Source organism: Branchiostoma floridae, chromosome 14, assembly GCF_000003815.2.
Source record: "Branchiostoma floridae strain S238N-H82 chromosome 14, Bfl_VNyyK, whole genome shotgun sequence".
NCBI lineage: Eukaryota > Metazoa > Chordata > Leptocardii > Amphioxiformes > Branchiostomatidae > Branchiostoma > Branchiostoma floridae.
Window position 1 is genome coordinate 21,637,059 of NC_049992.1, and position 21,535 is coordinate 21,658,593.

At 40.6% G+C, this 21,535-nt stretch overlaps 1 protein-coding gene across 2 annotated transcripts in view; it reads right to left on the reverse strand.

Moving 5' to 3' along the window:
• Nucleotides 1-2,762: 2,762 nt before the first annotated feature.
• The window catches only part of LOC118430765, a 50,742-nt gene continuing 31,969 nt past the window's right edge, over nucleotides 2,763-21,535 (reverse strand). Inside the window, exons 2-4 of one of the 2 annotated variants that reach the window (XM_035841786.1) lie at nucleotides 8,876-9,265; nucleotides 7,716-7,783; nucleotides 2,763-3,827 (exon numbers count right to left, since the gene is read on the reverse strand). In XM_035841786.1, coding sequence (XP_035697679.1) covers nucleotides 3,768-3,827; nucleotides 7,716-7,783; nucleotides 8,876-9,265 — 518 coding nt within the window. In that variant the 3' untranslated portion in view covers nucleotides 2,763-3,767. The remainder of the gene's footprint in view (nucleotides 3,828-7,715; nucleotides 7,784-8,875; nucleotides 9,266-21,535) is intronic. The other variant, XM_035841785.1, reaches the window with a different exon arrangement.

Consider the following 21,535-nt stretch of genomic DNA (forward strand, 5'->3'; position numbering starts at 1 on the left):
GAACGATACGCGCGATTGCGACGATTTTTGGTGCATGGGTGGGGGGTTGTTGCCTGTTGCCTAGGATTGACTTTGGGCCTTGTCGCGTTTGAACTTGACCCGGCAGGTCGAATTTTGTGTCTGGGAGGGGTGTTTCCGGAGTTATATCTTCTGAACGGCTGGTGCTGGCGCGATGATATTTGGCACATGTGTCGGCGGTGGCTGAATAATGCTCAATTTTGATTTTGGCGCCCTTGGTGCTTGAACTTGACATTTTAGGTTACCTTTTGTGCGGGCACGGGGCGTGCGCTGTATCTCCGGAACGCAAGGTGCCATTGTGTTGCCATTTGGTACGTGAGTTGTTTGTGGTGTCCTGGTGGTCAGGTTTGATTTTGGGCCTCCTAATGCTTGAACTTGATACTGTATAGGTTGACCCTGTTTTAGTGTGGTTGGGGCATCCTCCCAATATCTGCTTGGTTTTAAAAACAGATTATGGTTGGGTGTAGAACCATCATCTGGCCTGGGCCACCTTCAATGTATCAGGTTACTTAGTGGCACTGACAGTTTGCCAGATGACGGGAGTGTACAAGAATATATATCTGTTGGTCAGGTATAATTGAAGTTTGCTTATTACTCTTTGTGGTGTTTCTAGAGCTGTATAGTACTGAGTTTTAAGTTCCTTTACCCTGTTGGCAATCATGGTTGAACTTGAACTTAAACAGAAGAAGATGCAATTTTCTAATGTGGAGGAGAACTGTATAGAGTGTGGGCATAAGAGAAAGGTATGTGTATGATTTGTCCTGTGTTTCTTTTTGTTTCTTTGGTAATGCCATTTCCATACTGTATACAGGTAATTTGTTGTTTTGGGCTAGTCATATTCGCTTGGTTTTTGGGCCTGCTTAATCTATGGTACAGGCAGGGTTAAGTGGTGGAGGCTTAGCTTTGTTCTGTTTTAAATTCAGTATCGTTTGTTGCATTTTGTCGCGGCAAATATATGATGAAATTCCCCTTCTAAGCAACTGCTCATTGGTTTGCGGGGATGTTTGCTGGGTGTTTGCTTTGACTACAACAGCTTCTGAACTTTTCAAAGCTTCCATTGCCAGCAGCTTGCCATCTATAAATGGGATTGACAAGGACATTTTTCATAGTAAATTATGCTGTTAAATTTGGCTTAGATACTACAGGAGATTTAGGTTTGGGTTGGATGGATTGAATGAAAATATCATACCACCCTGGGGACTAACTGTTGCTGCTGCATGGGGGCTACCACTATTCATGTTGTCTAATGTCTATGGAACTACAGATAAAAGTATCATTGGTCAAATTATGCGAGTAACATTCCGATGTCAAGTGAATAACACCCCAGAAATAAATCTTTAATGAATATCATTGGAAGAACACAAACCAAGGAGACTTAGCAGCTGCATTAGGTCAGTACATTGAAATAGGAAGATATTAGTATATCATGTGACAGAGTAACTACATGTGCATGGGCCATCTGAGACAAAAAAAGGTAGCGTCTCAACAACTTCAAAGTACTGTGGTTGGTTACATACTTAAGAAATCCAAAATAAGTAATGTTCATCCATGTCCAAACTTACAAATTCAGAAAATGGAATTTCAGAGTCAGACTTTTGCATGGTGCACAACCAACACAGTAAAAAGCTCATTTTTCCAACCACGTACCACAGACAAAAAGGCAAAAATACACAATAGGTCTACAGAAACCCAATACATTTCATGCAGGCCTGAGGTCTACGAACTCTTGTTTTTCTAGTATTTAGGAACTGGTGCGTTTACCCGTGTTGTAGTATTTAGGAACTGGTGCGTTTACCCGTGTTTCTTAAGACTGGTACTTTACCAGTGTTTCTGTAGCATTTAGCAACAGGTATATCAAATTGCGCGTAGATAGTGTTTATAATGAGAAAATATCATTCACTTTTGTTTTTGTTTGTGCTTTGAAAATGTTTCCAGCACAAGAGAGAAAATACTGTGACAAATTGAAAACATATAGCTGACGTATTCCGTACCATAGACGGTGTTGATTTAAACGTTCGCAATAGCACTGTTTTTTATACCACATCAGCTGGTAAAAAATTGTCAATGTCTTGTTTGCACCGAACAATGTAGTATCGACTTTTGAGTATGACATCTTCCGGTAATAAGGTGCCAGATAGGTACCAGGTAACACACCAACTATGCTACTCCCATAGGTGCAGTTTACTATCTGGTAGCGCACCTAATGTAGTAAACAGCTGCTCTTGAGACCCCTCCGTGAAGTACTTGTAATGTTCGGAGGGGGGGGGGCGAAAACGCTAAAGGGGGGCGAAAACGCTAGTGACCTCGCCCCCCCCCCCGGGGGGGGGGGGGGTGCGAGATCGCTGTGACACCGGTACAGAAAATTCAGGTCCAGGTCCAATTCAGGTCCAGAGGATCAGGTCCGGACCTGAAGCTGTACCTGATTCAGTATGTGAAAACTTGTGAATGGACGATACACAAAACCATGGTCTATTTCGCTACAAAGAAATATGTTTTGTGGAGTATTCGACTTCCCCTGTCGTTTCAAAATCCTACAAGGCTGTACGATTGACAGTAAAACTTAGTAGAAATGATTACAAACTCTACTACGGTTTTGTTATTTTTCTCGACTGGTAAGCCCCAAAGCGTGTGGATGCCTGATCATATAATCTGTTCACTTTCCAATAGGTCCACCGGTGTGGTACCGGTACCGGCACCGGTACCCACCCCTAGTTCACACGCTCGTATATTTTCGTAAGTTCGTATGATGTTCGTATGAATTTCGGAGTCAATACGCAATTGTGCACCCAACATCTGGAATTTTCGGAATAAATTTAATTTTACGACAAGCCTATCTTGCGTATGAAATATGTCTTCAATATATCCATTGCGTATGAGGTGCGTATGCAGTGCGCAACAAGACTGCATATTAGCAAGACTGCTTATTAAGAAATGTCACTGTATAACTCATAAGGAATTACACTAAGGCAAAGTGTGAAAGGGCATTACTTTGTACGATTCTATTTAAAGCAAAAAATACTCGAGGAGTAGCAAGTAAAGAAGGCCTATGGAATAGCAAAAACGCATATGACATAATATAGGTTGAAAAAAAAAATAGGTATACATCAAAGCCAGCTCCCAGATACAGTATTAGATTTAATCTTTGTCAGATTGTACAGAAGCACAAAACAAGCTAACTTCATGGCGGGGTGATAAAGGACGTCCAACTTAAGCTAAGACTTTAAAACATGGTATGCAATAGAACTGAACTTTGTGAAACGCACTGCGCTACCTGATCATAAAATGACAAGACAATGACGTCAGAAGACCAAAGACATCTAAACGTTTGAATTGGTAAGTTACTCGTAACATCAAAACACTTCTGCACACACCAATATAACGTTTAAGACATGTGACTGACAACAACTGAACCTTCATTTTTTTTAAACTTCACATATAAGTACAACATCGCATAACTTTTCCTTCCGGAGTACATAAGCATGTACCTTTATTGTCTACTTGACTCTGAAGTGGAACAAATGTTTGGACCAAATCCGATCAAAACCGAGTAGTCCTTATGAGGGAATCTTTCTCGTCTTGCACGATGGTGATAGTAGGGTACTCCTCATTGGTTGGTGGCTTAGGGGTAGGAGGGCGCGGCCGCATGGTGTCACGTGGTGCCATGCCTCGGATGTGATCCCATTGCCGCAGAAACAGACCAATGACGGAGAGCCACACAAGGACGACGACTCCAATGAGAACAAACTCTTCTATAGTGAACTTCTTGTCCCCTTCTGTAGGCCACTCTGGATATTCCGGAAAAGATTGGTCTAGAAAAGAAACGGAAAGTTACCTATGCCATCCATCCATCAACGCCGCCGCGTGTCATGCCTTATACCACACAGATTTTCAGCTAAGATCCACTTTAGTATGTGCTCATTCCCTAAGAATAGAAATGTGTAGATATATCAAGTGCTTTTTTTAAAGCTGGCATTTGCGCAAGGTTTGTGTGTGTGAAATGATTTTTTACTAGTTATTAGAATGTGCTGAAGTCAGTCGTTAACACGTCGAAGTTGTGACAAGCTAGATTTACTACGCTGGACGACAAAAAGTAACACACGCCTAAAAGATATGTTTAAAACTCGGCGAGGATGTACTATTGTGAAGTCTTAAACCTGGGCCGCGAGCGAGCGTGGCCCAGCGGAGTGGTTTAAGTCCGTGTTTATGTAAAGGTGGACTCTCACTGCACTTGGGGTACCGGTGCCGCACTGTTTTTTATTACCTCCATGAAATGTCATGGAGGTTATATTTACCTCCATGAAAAAATGGAGGTATAGTTTTGAGTGTGTCTGTGTGTCTGTGTGTCTGTGTGTCCGCATATTTGTGGTCAGCATAACTTGAGAACCTCTTGATGGACTATGATGATATTTAGTATGTGGGTAGGGGTTGGGAAGACGAAAGTCTAGGTCAATTTTGGGCCCCCTGGTGTGTGACCTTGGTACTGCAGCGCAACTTCCGGTTTTGCTATCTCGGTGTTCTGAACATGCTATGGTCAAGATTTTTAAGTATTAGATATAGCCCTTGTGCTCAGGAAAAAATGACATATGTTTGGGCCCCCTAGCATCTAGTTTTGGGATAACGGGCATTTTAGTCAAAAACTTCTGACGAGGATAACTCAAGATGGGAACAATGGATTTTCATGATTTTTGGTATGTAGGTACCTTAGACAATGTTGTACAAGATAAAATACTAATTATGCAAAATAGGAGTACATTTGCATAATTAATGAGAATATTCTATCATACCAGTTTTTTCAATGTATCTCTTGTCCCGTACGTGATATGGTCGTGACATTTGGGTGGTAGATAGCTTGTAGCGTCATGACAAAGTGGGGCAAGTTTCAGTCCCCTAACATTCAATTGTGGAACTGCAGGGGCATTTTTGTCAAGACACTCCAAAGAGGATAACTGCAGAAAGGAACGGCGGATCGCCTGCATTTTAGGTATGCAGGTAGCTTAGGCAAAGATGTTCATAATAAGGACTTAATTTGCATAATTAATGAGGAAACTGTATAATTCCATTGTTTGCAATAACTGGACTTTGATAAATGTAACACTTGTTAATCATAATCGGTGGAACATATGCAGACATGAAATATGCAAATGAGGAACTTATTTGCATAATTTTTGCAAAAATTGCAAAACAACTTAATGATTAATGATTTGAATTGGGAATTTTAATTTTGACATGTGTACTGTACGTTATTCAATGATGAACAACACCATGCATAAATCATGTTAATGTTAAGTCATTTGCATGAAATTAACGAAAGCTCTAAATATTCATGGAGGTATGAGGTCGCCGAACTCTAGTTTACCCTGCTTTTGTCTGTCTGTGTGTCTGTGTGTCTGTGTGTAAACAAGATAACTCATGAACGGTTAGGTGGATTGGTTTCATACTTGATGTGTTGGTAGTGTGTGACGAAAGCTGGAAATGATTAGATTTTGGGCCCCCTAGCGGCCCCCCTTGGTACTGCAGCGCAACTTCCGGTTTTGCTATTTAGGTGTTCTGAACATGCTATGGTCACGATTTTTGAGTATTGGATAGCTCTTGTGCTCAGGAACAAATGACATAAGTTTGGGCCCCCTGGCGTTTAGTTTTGGGATAGCAGGGGCATTTTTGTCAAAAACTTCTGAAGAGGATAACTCAAGAAGGGAACAACGGATTTTCATCATTTTTGGTATGTAGGTAACGTTACCTTAGACAATTTTTTACAAGATAAGATACTAATTATGCAAAATAGGACTACATTTGCATAATTAATGAGAATATTCTATCTTAGCAGTTTTTTCAATGTATCTCTTGTTCCAGACATGCTATGGTCTTGACATTTAGGTGGTAGATAGCTTTTATTAGCCCATGGCTACTTCCCCTCAGCCAATGAGGAGCCCCCATTTTCTGTTGATATATCCACATAGTATGGTGCTACGAAAAAAAGTGTGCTGCTATTTCATGCAAATGAGGAAAAAACTGGTGATATCAAGAAAACTGCGGTGATATCAGCCTGAAAAGTGTGGGTGCTATACGCATGTGACCTGTTCTGACCAACCCTAGCTTACCTTTGAGCCCATCTTCTGGGACTAGAATTGTGTCATGTGATAACTGACCAATCCCACTCTTCACTTCTATTGCCCAGAGGAATATCACCGGACTTTCTGTCTCTCCGGGTACCTTGGCCGGGAAGGTCTTGACAAGATTAATGGCCGTGTGTTGTTACAGCCTGACACTGTCTGTCACAGCTTTTCAAGCAATAACAAGAAAGATTGTGGACTTTAAGGACAAAATAAAGTAAGATTTTGTAAAGCTGATGAACTAGAAAAGCTTCGGGGAAGTATGCCATGGGCTAAGTTAGTTACCCCATGGCCTTGGGCTCGTTTTCTGTGTATATCAGACTGAGACTAGAAACCCCTCGGTGGGCGGGCCTGGTGATATACACAGAAACCTCGCCCCGCCCATGGGGTAACTATTACGTGCCATAAACAAGTGGGGCAAGTTTCAGCCCCCTAACATTTAATTGTAGAACTGCAGGGGTATTTTTGTAAAGACACTCCAAAGAGGATAACTGCAGAAAGGAACGACGGATTGCCTGCATTTTAGGCATGCAGGTAGCTTAGGCAAAGATGTTAATGATATACATGTTATGCAAATGAGGACTTAATTTGCATAATTAACGGGGAAATTGTATAGTTCCATTGTTTTCAATAACTGGACCTCAATACATGTAACACATGTTAATTGTGATAGGTGGAATATAAGCAGATACCAAATATGGTAATGAGGAACTTATTTGCATAATTTATGTAAAATTTGCAAAACCACTTTATGATTAATAATGTGAATTTTATAATTGTGACATGTGTACGTTAGTCAATGATGAACAACACCATGCATAAATTCTGTTAATTTGTTAGTCAATTGCATGAAAGTTTCGAAAGCTCTAAATTTTTCATGGAGGTATGAGGTCGCCGAACTCTAGTTTTCGCTATTTCTTTTTTAATAATTTAGATATTGTGTACTACGTAAAAGTAGAAGAAGCCAACAAAATACGCAAAACGGAAGAAAATTCGTTCCTTCTCTCTGAATTTCGTTGAGTCATCTACGAACCCCGCAGTGCCGCACCGGTGCCCCAAGTCCACCTTTTAAGGTGGACATGGGGCACCAATCAACCATCCAACGCAGGCGGCAAAATGTAAATAAGACGAGAGAACATACTGTACAAGGAAGGCCTTGGAAGGTGAACTACATTTTATCTGTAAATGCATGTTCACATTACCATCCTGAAGTAAATTAATCCTAGAAATCTACAGAATCCAGAATTTCCTCATTCGTGTATATCATTATGAACATCTTTGCTTAAGCTACCTGCATGCATAAACTGATGTCAATCCGTCAATTCTTTCTGCAGTTATCCTCTTTGGAATGTCTTGACAAAAATGCTCCTGCAGTTCCGAAATTACATCTTAGGGGGCTGAAACTTGCTCCACTTTGTCATGATGTTTAAAGCTGTCTACCACTTAAATGTCTAGACCATATCATGTCCGGGACGGGAGATACAATGAAAAAAATGCTATGATAGAATTCTCATTAAGTATGCAAATGTACTCCTATTTTCCATAATAAGTATTTCATTTTGTACAAAATTGTCTAAGGTACCTAACATCAAAAATCATGAAAATTCGTTGTTCCATTCTCGAGTTATCCTCCGAGTGGGTTGACAACATTTCACCTGTAATTATGCAAATTAGATCCAATGTACATAAATAATATCAAATTGTATCAAGCATTACTTAAGCTATCAGCATACCAAAAATAATGATGATCAATTCATCCCTTCTTCACTTATTCTCTTTCAATTTCTCTGCCCTCTTTCTCAGTTACACAGGGGACAACTTTGAAAGTCCTATCATGGAAATCAGTGGATTAATGAACTTTCCTCCTTAATTATGCAAGTTAGCTGTTAATTCGCATAATTAGTATCTCATTTAAGTCTTCACTTAGGCTATCTACATACCAAAAATCATGATGATCCGTCAACACATTTATATTTTCCCATTGATTGCGCAAATGAGGTCGTCATTTTCATAACTAATATGTTTTGAAATATTTCTCTCTTTCTCAGCAACAGATGTGACAAGCTTGAAAGTCCGATCATGGAATGCAAACTTTTACAAGCTTTCCTCATTAATTATGAAAATTAGTTGTTGATTTGTATAATTAGATTTCCATCAAGTAAGTCTTCCCTTAGGTTATCTACATACCAAAAATCATGACGATCCGTCAACACGTTCATATTTTCTCCTTAATTATGCAAATGAGGTTGGTTAATAGAATTTTCATCAGTCAGTGACTGCTTTTTGAAAGGTGAACTCACGTACCTCCAAATTTGCGATGGCTATCAGTCCATCTTGATCACGGAGTGACCTAGTTCTCGCGAGAGTTGGAAGAAGCTAGATCTACGCAAGTCTTGACCTAGTTCTTCCAACTTTTCAATAACATGAAATGCAGTGGATTTATAAACTTCCTCATTAATAATGCAAATTAGCTGTTGATTTGTATTTCATTATGTACATTGTTACTTGGGCAATCTCCATACCAAAAATCATGACGATCTGTCAACACGTTCTCGAATTATTTTTGCCCAAAGTTTGAAAGGAAATCGGCGCCTGCAGTTCCAAACGAGATGCTAAGGGGTCCAAACTCACAACAGTTGCCCAAGGGCTATCTACCATTCAAAAATCACGACCACAGCATGTGTTCGTGGAACTCTAGTTACTAGATTATTAGAAACGAGAAAGATTCTTAACGAGTGAAATCTTACCGTCTACTGAATACTCTGCTGTCGTCACAAATTCCACAGTCTCCCCACTCCGGACGCAGAACTCATCATGGTTCGCGTAGACGTAGACCACGTACGCCGTTTCCTGTTTAAGGTACGTGAGCGGCAAAGATCTTTGCGATGCGTCAACTGTCGTGATAGTCCTGGTATCGTAGACGTCGTCAGCTACTCTTGTCACGACATCAAAACCAGTGAGAGCCATTTCGGTGCCGTTTGTGTCCACATGTCCACTATCCGTGTAGTTATCAGAGGGCAGGTCGGCACCGGGCTGAGGAGGCCACCCGTACCACCAGCCAACTGTAGCTGTGTCGGACGCTACTTCAGACAGGGTCACGTTGTAAGGACGGAAGGCCGAAACATTGGACGGAAAAGCTGAAAAATAGAATGTGAGGGCCGGATTTATACAATCTGAATCTAAAGATATAATGTTCTCCAACACAAAATGCTTGGTAAGAACCGCTCCAGAATTGGATTAAGGAGAACATGGGGTGGTTAAATAGAGATTCTCGCGCAAATGTTTGGACTGAAACCAAATTTCCCCCGAAATCATATCTACGGCTGCCACCTGTACATTCATTTGCTCTCCACAGCTGCCGCATGTCTACAGCTGCCCACCTGTATGTTCATTTGTTCGTTTTTTCTCTTCGGGAAAACGAAGGTCAAGTTCGATAATGGGCCCCCTAGCGGCTTGCTAAGGTACTGCAGCAAAACCTCAATTTTTTTTATCTCGTGTTCTGGACCTGCTGTGGTTATGATTTTTGAGTGGTAGATAGCCCTTGGTGCAGAGAGTAAGTGCTTTAAGTTTGGACCCCCTAGCGGCTTGTTTGGAACTGCAGTCGCCGATTTCCTTTCAAACTTTGGACGAGAATAACTCGAGAACGTGTTGATGGAGCGTCATGGTTTTTGGTATGTAGATAGCCCAAGTAACAATGTACACAAATCTCGTGTTCTGGACCTGCTGTGGTTATGATTTTTGAGTGGTAGATAGCCCTTGGTGCAGAGAGTAAGTGCTTTAAGTTTGGACCCCCTAGCGGCTTGTTTGGAACTGCAGTCGCCGATTTCCTTTCAAACTTTGGACGGGACGAGAATAACTCGAGAACGTGTTGATGGATCGTCATGGTGTTTGGTATGTAGATAGCCCAAGTAACAATGTACACAATGGAATACCAATTATGCAAATCAGCAACTAATTTGCATAATTAATGAGGAAATTTTATAAATCCACTGCATTTCATGATAGGACTTTCAAACTTGTCACATATATAGATGAGGAAGAGAGAAATATCAATGCATATTAATTATGCAAATGACGACCTCATTTGCATAATTAATGAGAAAATATAAACGTGTTGACGGATCGTCATGGTTTTTGGTATGTAGATAGCCAAAGGGAAGACTTACATGATGGAATTATAATTATGCAAATCGACTGCTAATTTGCATAATTAATGAGAAAAGTTTGTAAATCCACTGCATTCCTTATAGGACTTTCAAACTTGTCACATTTTTAGCTAAGAAAGAAGGAAATATCAATACAAATTTATTATGCAAATGATGCTTGTTACAATTTTATATTATTATGTAAATCTAATTTGCATAGGGATCTAATTTGCATAAGCAATGGCGAAATGTTATGAACCAACTCCAGGCATATAAAATAAAATGTAATGAGTAACACATTTATGTCTACAGACAGCATTCTACATAACAAACCTGGTTTATTTGGCAAAGGTATGTGTTCGTTGAACTCTAGTTTGTTTTCCACAGCTGCTACATCACTACAGCTGCCCACCTGTATGATTTTTTATGTTCATTTTTTCTCCACAGCTGCTAAACAAGTAGAGCTGCCAACCTGTGTGTTCATTTGTTTTCCACAGCTGCTACATCACTACAGCTGCCCACCTGTATGATTTTTTATGTTCATTTTTTCTCCACAGCTGCTAAACAAGTAGAGCTGCCAACCTGTGTGTTCATTTGTTTTCCACAGCTGCTACATCACTACAGCTGCCCACCTGTATGATTTTTTATGTTCATTTTTTCTCCACAGCTGCTAAACAAGTAGAGCTGCCAACCTGTGTGTTCATTTGTTTTCTACAGCTGCTACATCACTACAGCTGCCCACCTGTATGATTTTTTATGTTCATTTGTTCTCCACAGCTGCTACACAAGTACAGGTACGCGCCTATATGTCCAATGTTAATCACAGCTGCTGCATAGCCACAGCTGCCCACCTGTATGTTCTCCACGGCTGCTGCACACAGGTGAGAAGTGCGGTAGGACAGTGTTAGTGCGGATTTGATTACGCCCACTGACGCTATCTGATTGAAGGGGTTGGTATGTACTGATGAGCAAAGGTCACGAATGGCGCATAATCACGTAGACCTTCGTCTTATCGGTATGACTGGTTTTCTTTTTCCAAGCAGTATTCAGAGAAAGTATACATCTATGAGTAGATTGAATCAACATATATTTTATGACTTGTAGAGTTAATGTTTGTGAACATAATCTGCCAATAATTTGTCAGCTTCTAACAAATACACACATATATTTGGCTCAAATATTAGAATGCAGAGGAAAATGTTTGTCTTTCAGCGGGGACAGACATTAAGATAGATGTTGTGTTTGCGTATGAACCCCCCACCTCTACCAACCTTTCAAATGATTGCAAAAGGCGTTTTCAAGGAGATAGATAGAAAGGGCAACATTGTAAATATAATAGCACGGGATTTGGAATCGAACTAAACAATGATAATCTGATATCGCTCATTTCCGATATGATGGTAGTTACCTTCGCCAAGAAGGTTATGTATAGGGTAGCGTTTGTATGTTTGTATGTAGCGTTATGTATGTATGTATGTATGCATGTATGTATGCAGCACAACTCAAGAACGACTATAAAGATTGTATTGATATTCGGTATGTGAGTAGGTCTTGATGAGACCTGAAAACGATTAGATTTTGGGTCCCCTGGCAACCTGCTACTGTACTGCAGCGGAAGTTCCTGGTTTGATATCTCAAGTGCTGAACATGCTGCGGCTATGATTTTTGAGTGGTAGACAGCTCTTGATGCCGAGAGTAAGTGGTATACATTTGCCCCCCCCCCCCCCCTAGCGGCTGTTTTTGGAACTGCAAGGCAGGTTTAGTGTCAGACTTTGAAAGGGAATAACTCAAGAAGGTGTTGGCGGATTGCTATGGTTTTTGGTAAGTAGATAGCTTAAGTGATGCTTCATAAAATGTCATGGAGGTTATATTTTCACTAGCGTTTGTCTGTCAGTCTGTGTAGAACATAACTTAAGAACGGCTGGATGGATTGGTTTCATACTTGGTGTGTTTGTTAGTGGGGTGTAATGGAATTTTGGGCCCTCTAATGGCTTCCCTTGGTACTGCAGCGTAACTTCCCGTTTTGCTATCTCACGCTATGAACAAGCAATGGTCACGAATTTTGAGTATTAGATAGATAGCTCTTGTGCACAATAATAGACATAAGTTTGGGTCCCCTAGCGACTAGTTTGGGGATAGCAGGGGCATTTTTCTCAAAAACTTCTGAAGTCAAGAAGGGAACAACGAATTTTCATGATTTTTGGTAAGTTGGTACGTGCATAGATACATACATACATAGTACATACATACATACGTACATACATATATACAAACATACATACATACATATGTATATACATACATATATACATACGTACGCACATACATATATACATACATACATAGTACATACATACAAACATACGTACATACATATATACAAACATACATACATACATATATACATTCATACATGCATATATACATACGTACATACATACATACATACGTACATACATGCATACATACATACGTACATATATACATACATACAAACAAACATACATACATAAGTACATACATGCATACATACATACATACATACATACATATATACATACGTACATACATACATACGTACATACATGCATATATAGGGTGTGTGCGTACTTGGAGATAATTACAATGGACACATCAGGGTTCAACAACCCATGGCATTAGTGAATCAAACGGAGATTCCATCGATAAATCAGCTTACTACTTACGCCATCCCCAACAAAGTATCTATTATAAAACCCACATGTAATCCTCTGACACAACACCCCTGAATGGAATGGGCTATGTCAGACAGGATTACACACCCTTCTTATCTTTCGTGGAAGAGACAATTGGTTGTTACAGTCTAGCTCTGTATCATTCTGTAAGTCGTCAAATATAAGGACGAAGTCATCTGATACATCTGCGATCAACTTAGTTTTGAAAATTGCTGTCTTTGTCTAATTTCTAATTAGAATTAGGACGTTGAACAAATCTAATAGTACATTGAGAGAACCTTTAACAACTTACAGCTTATTATATTGCCCCCTAGTTTCATTTCTAATCCCTTTTAGTACGACTATCCTCCTTTTTATAAATGAACTTTTTTTACATTAGTCCATCTATGTAGAAATGAAATCGTGATGAGAATAGGAGAGAAACTATCAATATTTCTCCGTGATTCCCCCCAGCCTTGCCGATGTTCCAGCTGCCCATCAGCCGTGACGGACGACCAGCACGCCCGGGGCACAACGTGCCAGCAGCGGCACGGAGGAATATTAGCTCCCTCATTGACCTATTTCATTTCATTTTGATGAATGGGGATTTGGGGAAGTCTTGTAGAAATAAATTACTTCTTGTCCCAGCGTGCGAAAGATTAACACCGGTCTGTATTACCTTTGAGACCCCAAGCTGCAATATCGACACATTAGAAAAGGCTTAAGCTGCGCATCAGCTACGCTTCGATGATGGTAATGAAAACGTTTCAACAAGGCCTGAAATTTACCCAGTTCAATCTACAGAATTTTGTTAATCTAGAGACAGTCGCAACAAATTACAGAAAGGTACAGCAGTACACCATAAAAGACAGCAAAGATGCAGAATGCAGAAAAGCAGAATGCAATACAAAACTCATTTCGGACTATAGCAACTACTGTCTGTTTGTATAAAGTCGTATATTCTGCTATATAGTAGAACGATTTGCGATTTTCATGTACAATCTGACGTACATATTATCGTAAAATGTATGACGTTTGATGAGATAAAGATTTGTATCTCAAATTTCTAAAAGCGCTATGCTGACTCCAAACCTACAATACATTTAAGCCGACAAGGCACTATGAAGCATAAGTGTGACAAAGAATGCAACATCTACCCCTTTACATCTCACATCTTGCAGGTCTCGGTGCAAAGTACCTTGGCATCCAGTATATAGATACTGTTATAGTATTCGCTTCATACGGCGGTATACGATATTACGGCTGGGAAACAAGCGTTTCTCTGATCACCTCCTTCAGGGCACCTTTTACACGGCAAGAGACCAGTCATCCGACAAACCAATATAACGGCAATCTCGTTTATTGGAAGAGTCGTAACCCTGTGGGTATCGTCTCTACGGTACATGAGCTTCCCTGGGAGACACATTGACATTCTCCTTATCGTCACAGGCGTGCTTTGCTGGGCGGGTTGGTACTGTGGGTGGTGAAGTTCTGCGTTTAGTTAATGCTGGATGTTAGAGAAAGCCCAAACACAATGGTATGGTTTCGTTTTCTTTGGCTGGATTTCACCAATAATCCTGGTGATGGTGTCAGCGGTAACGCATAGGAAGACTTTGGGACTACATTAGACTTGCGCTGATAAGATGTGGCATTGGTGATGATTTACAGGTTGTCATGATTCTAATTGGAAACAGTGAGGTGGTCCTGTCATCCTCTAATTTTTCACAAATACCATATGTGCGTCAAAATCTCCACAGTCGAATCTCAAATGGGATAGGCGAGTGTGTATAACAACATCCGCACTTCCGGCAACAAACGGTTTTTCATACTACGTAGACTGAAGAGGACCTTGTGACACTAACGCCTATCTGTGAGCACTGTGCACCTGTATAGCAACACGGACTGACAGGCAAACAAGCGTATAAGCTCAATATAGCGCCTTTTGCCTAATGCTCATTAAATGCAAAATAAATTAAAAAATAAAATAAAATAAAATAGAATAAAACTAGAGTTCGGCGACCTCATACCACCATGAATATTTAAAGCTTTTGTTAATTTCATGCAAATGACTTAACATTAACATGATTTATGCATGGTGTTGTTCATCATTGAATAATGTACAGTACACATGTCACAAGTAAAATTCCCAATTCAGATCATCAATCATTAAGTTATTTGCAATTTTTGCATAAATTATGCAAATGAGTTCCTCATTTGCATATTTGATATCTGCATTTGTTCCACCGATTATAATTAACAAGTGTTACATTTATCGAAGTCCAGTTATTGCAAACAATGGAATTATATAATTTCCTCGTTAATTATGCAAATTAATTCCTCATTTGCATAAAATGCATATCATTACGAACATCTTTGCCCAAGCTACCTGCATACCTAAAATGCAGGCAATCCGTCGTTCCTTTCTGCAGTTATCCTCTTTGGAGTGTCTTGACAAAAACACCCCTGCAGTTCCACAATTAATTGTTAGGGGACTGAAACTTTCTCCAATTTGTCATGGCGCTAAAAGCTATCTACCACCAAAATGTCACGACCATATCACGTCTGAGACGGGGGATACATGGAAAAAAACTGCTATGATAGATTATTCTCATTAATTATGCAAATGTACTCCTATTTTGCATAATTAATATTTTATCTTGTACAACATTGTCTAAGGTACCTACATACCAAAAATCATGAAAATCCGTTGTTCCCTTCTTGAGTTATCGTCTTCAGAAGTTTTTGACAAAAATGCCCCTGCTATCCAAAAACTAGCCGCTAGGAGGCCCAAACTTATGTCATTTCTTCCTGAGCACAAGAGCTATCTAATACTCAAAAATCGTGACCATAGCATGTTCAGAACACCAAGATAGCAAAACCGGAAGTTGCGCTGCAGTACCAAGGGGAGCCGCTGGGGGCCCCAAATCTAATCATTTCCAGCTTTCATCACACCCTACCAACACACCAAGTATCAACTCAATCCTCCCAGCCGTTCTTGAGTTATCTTGTTTACACACAGACACACACACAGACAGACAAACGCGGGGTAAAATATAACCTCCATGACATTTCATGGAGGTAATTAAAATGGAATAGAATAAGATAAGATGAGATGAGATGAAATAAATAAAATGAAATGATATAAAATAAAATAAAATAAAATAAAATAAAATAAAATAAGATAAAACAAAACAAAACAAAACAAAACAAAACAAAACAAAATAAAATAAAATAAAATAAAATAAAATAAAACAAAACAAAACAAAACAAAACAAAACAAAATAAAATAAAATAAAATAAAATAAAATAAAATAAAATAAAATAAAATAAAATAAAATAAAATAAAATAAAATATGTCAATGAATCTGGACCAAACTACGATGTACAACCCAAGTCACAACAGGAAATGGGCCCTCCCACCCCACCAAACAATATTAGCGCACGTTCTCAAACTACGGGAACTAACGTTACTTATTAACAAATTAGCATCATCCTTGTCTTGAATTTTTCTTCTTGTTTCCTGTTGGATCTACGATTTGTCTTAACCTTTGGTATGTCAAAATAATGTCTTAGGCTAAAACCTACTATTCAATAGATGTTGCCAAGTGTCAATGGTGAAAGGTAATAGGTGCTATCTGAAAGAACGTCAGACCGTGTCCAATATTATATCCAGTGCCTTCGGTAACTGCTACATGTTCATGTATCGTTAGCAGTTCAATACTTACACATACCGCCACATTACAAAATACATGATTTCAAAGTTTTTTTAAGAGTCGTACCAATGCAGCATGAGTAATCCTGTGCACGTGGTATATACACATTTACATGTAGGTGTTCAAGACAACTTGAGAAGGCCACTATCACAATGTTCTTTTTTTTTTATCTATGCTGTGACCACACCTCATCTTTAGCAGCTGTACTGACATTTGCAATGCATCACGCTGGCGAATATCGGTGAGGTGGGCATTAACTATTCGTTTAAAGTTCTTCAAGTCTCTGATATTTACAATGTCTTGTGGTAGACAGTTCCATAGCTTAACTGTGGCTGGGAGAAAAGTTCTTTTGTGACAGGAGGAGGTTGACTGGACAGGTTCTAGGGCTGCACTGTGTTGGGATGTTGACAGACGTGTTTCTCGGCGGTGTACGTAGGTCTCGGGTAGAATGTTATTCAGTAGTGTTGGTGCGTCTTGGTGATACATTCGGTGTAGGAGTGAGAGGGCCCCAACATTTCTTCGCTGTTCTAGAGGCTGGATCTGAATACTGTCCAATGAGTCTTGAGGCATGTCGATTATCTTTGTTGCTCTTCTTTGTATGGCGTCTAGCGAGCTAAGGGATGTGGCGCTTGCACCCATCCACACAGTAGAGGCGTACTCCATCGAGGACCGAACCATGCACTTGTAAATAGTAGCTCTCTGTTCAGGACTTAGGTATGGGGAGACTCTTCTTAGCAGGCCAAGTCGTTTTCCAGCATCAGTTGACATTTTGTCTATGTGGTGTGACCAGGTCAGATCTCTCCTTATTGTAAGTCCTAGCAGGTATACTTCTTCCACCTATATGACTGGTTTATTTCGAAATTCAACAAATTGACAATGACATTGCAGCCACACGGCTGAATTGCGACTTGTCATTACAAACCGTTAACATCAAAGTGGTTAAAATCGAGGCAATAACATAGATTCTTAAAAGGCATTTCAGACCGACAAATTAAAACAGTATTGGGATAAAATGAAGTGTCATTACCAAAACATTTAAGATAGAATTTACTTAACACAGTAATATCAGTATATAGCTATTCAAAATACATAATGCTATTTGGTACAAAAACACTGAGGTGACAATTACTCGTTCAAAAGGCGGACCATGACGGGTACAGCGCTGTTGCGATAGCGTTCAGTTCTACAGCGAGTAGTGTTCAGTTTGTGGGATGATCTTGTCAGTCTGCCACTGATCTCACCTCTGGCTGGTGGCAGTAAGTGCAAGAAATGTTCAGACTGTCTGAGAGAGTTAGCAAAGTTTTTGATCAGGTCAAGACGTCGTGCTTGTAGAGAAGGTAGTCCCAAGTCAGAACAGGCATCGGTGTAAGACGTGTAGTTGTGCCCCAGTATAATACGCACAGCTCTCCGTTGGACCTTCTCTATCCTGTCACTAAGTGCAGTGGTGAGCCCGGAATGCCAGACAGGGGCACAATACTCCAGAACTGGTCGGATGTAAGACACATACACTGTGACAAGGTCGTCGATGGATACGTGAAAGTGTTTCAGTTTGCGGAGGAGGCACAGACGTCGACTTGATTTGCTACAAATGGAGTCGACATGGGAGTTCCATCGTAAATCAGACTGAAGCAGCACACCCAGGATTTTCATAACTACAACCTGTTGGAGCTCTGTGTTGTCGATCGTGAGAGGAGGTGTTGGGTACGGGGTCTTCCTGAATTGAATATGCATGACTTGACACTTCTTGGGATGCAGTTTCATATGGCTGGTTCGAGACCAGTTGTCCAAGTCGTTCAAGTCCTGCTGCATACTTGAAGGATTTAAGTTGGGGGTTCTTATTTCCAACAAATTCAGGTCATCAACGAATTTCCAGCGTTTGGAGGCAGCCTGATGTGCGGCGCTGTTGATATACGCAAGGAAAATCAAAGGCCCGAGTAGAGGATTGTATCCATAAAGGTGAGATCAGGGTGGTTTCCTTCGACATCCTTCAAGTTACTTACTATCATGCTTTTGCACTTTGTGGCCCCAAAAAGAACATTCCAGTCTTTTGCCCAATTCTGGATCCCCATGAGGTCTGTGTTGAGTGATTGGGCGGCTAGGGTTCTTTCTTGTCTTTTCCTTATGATGTTCATAAGAGATGTGTCGTCAGCATGGCAGTGTTTCTTATCTTTTCGGTGATGTCGTCTATGAAGATGAGGAACAGGAGAGGGCGTAGGATGGAGCCTTGGGGAACTCCAGCGTTGATGACTTTGGAGGTGGAAGTTTTCCCACTGATTACTACTTTCAGTTCTCTATTTGACAGGTAATCCTCAATCCATTTTAGTAAGCTTCCTTTGACACGAATGGCGTTCAGTTTAGCAATGAGCCCCCTATGCCATACTCGGTCAAAAGCCCTGCTTATATCCAGGCAGATCAATCTGCTCTCTTGTCGTCTGTCCTTGGTGTCATGTAGAAGTTGGCTTACAAAGGTCAGCGCATCTGTTGTCGAGTGACCTGCCCTAAATCCAAATTGGTTGTTGCTTATGAGTCTGTTCTTATTGATGTGTGACCAGAGAGCTTTGTTTATGAGAGCTTCCATTACCTTGCTGATTATGCTCAGCAGGGAGATAGGTCTATAGGTGTTTGGATCTTGTTTGTTGTTCTTCTTGTGGACTGGAATAACATTAGCAATTTTCCACTGTTTCGGCATGTGGTGCTTGTCTAGTAGAAGCTGGAAGAGTCTGGCTAGAGGCCCGGCTAGCTCAGGTGCAGCTTGTTTAAGTACTCTGGTGGGTATGGAGTCTGGACCAGTAGCCTTGTTGGTGTCGAGCGTAGACAGCTCTTCGTGCACTTGATCCGGGCAGAAGGTTACTTCCTCTAGGCTGGATGTAGTTCTGGTCGTTACCAGAGGGACTTCTTTCTCATTTTCTTCTTGTGATATGGTGGATTTGTCGGCGAATATGCTAGCAAAGCACTCAGCTTTCTCCTCAGGGTGTATGTAAGTCTGGTTGCCAGAAGTCAGTAAAGGAATATCCCATTTTTAATGTGTCTGTGTTATGGCGGAATTATGGTACTTGATGTTATATAATCATTAATGTGCAAGAGAGAAAGTTAGCCAACACTCCCAAAGATGCAACACAAATGCCATCAACATGTGAGGTGAGGTGGGGTCCCTGTGGCACAGCTCTCACACGTTCTGTGAGATTTAGAGACACGAAAACTGGCACGGCGTGTTCCTGATGGCAGTAACCCCACCAGCCGGAGGCACGCAGGCCGTGTCCACACATTAGGCCACAGCAAGTAAATTTTATGGATGACACCAGTGCGCGCATTTATTTTCGCCTGATGTCAGAAAAAAAAAACAAGATCTTTTTTTCTTCGGAGATGGTCAACATGACGCGAAAGTATCAAAATGGGAAAATATGTTGTGTTGTAGGCTAATGGTTGTACTTGTAGAAGTGACACTAGCCAGGTAGCCATGACTGTAGTTATAGAAGTGAAAGTAAAAATGTAGTTAGATAGTTGGGAAAGTGGCCCCAATATGGAAGCCACGAGTGTTGTTGCCAAGTTGGTAAGTGATACCAGTCTACCACACTAGTGTCACCTTTACTACACTAGTTCACGTCTTGAATACAGAAATTAATGCCTTGTAGGCTGTATACCATGATGATTCGTCGCTTAAATTTTTTCACGTTTACTGGGTATATATTGAAAATTTAGCCATTTAGTAACCGTTTAGTAAACTTACCTGAGAACTCTCTGCTTCGCGATGCATACAACACTGTACTTGCTGGCGACCATGACTGGATTGATCATGTTAAGGACATTCTCTGTTATCACAGCCTTGGGCAAATATGGACAAAACCTGAGGTTTATAAAGCAGATTATATTGCCAACCAACTGCGCCTCCGGCTACAAGACATATACATACAGGAGTGGTTCAGTTCTATTTAAAACAATTCAAACTGTCTTTTCTTTGCAAATCAAAAGAATGTTACGAACAAGAAACATATCTGTATGATACAGATAGCTTTGAAATTCGCAAAGCAATTACTCAGTTAAGAATCAGTAGCCATAAATTGAATATTGAAATAGGCAGATACTACAATATAGCCCCTGATCAAAGGTTCTGTTCATTCTGCCCAAATCATATTGAAGATGAATTTCACTTTATAATGGAATGTTCTAGATACGCTAGTTACCTGCATGTATGCAGGTATGGTTTTCAGGGGCGTGGGAACTTTTGGAAGCTGGGGATTTAGGGCGCTGTATCTCAAGAACGGATGGTGCGAGCACGACGATTTTTAGTACGTGAGTTGGGGGTGGTAGCCTGACACTCAGGTTTGATTTTGGGCTTCCTGGTGCTTAAACTTGATATTGAAGGTGGCATTTTTGGTGTTTTTTGGGCACTTTTGGCGCTGTAAGTCCAGAACGATACGCGCCATTGCGACGATTTTTGGTGCATGGGTGGGGAGTTGTTGCTTGTTGCCTAGGATTGACTTTGGGCCTTGTCGCGTTTGAACTTGACGCGGCAGGTCGAATTTTGTGTCCGGGAGGGGGTTTTCCGGAGTTATATCTTCTGAACGGTTGGTGCGGGCGCGATGATATTTGGCACATGTGTTGGTGGTGGCTGAATAATTCTCAATTTTGATTTTGGCGCCCTTGGTGCTTGAACTTGACATTCCAGGTTACCTTTTGTGCGGGCACGGCGCGTGCGCTGTATCTCCGGAACGCAAGGTGCCATTGTGTTGCTATTTGTTACGTGGATTGTTGCTGGTGTCCTGGTGGTCAGGTTTGATTTTGGGCCTCCTAGTGCTTGAACTTGACACTGTAGGCTGATGCTGTTTTTTAATAGGTTGGGGCAGGTCTACTCATAT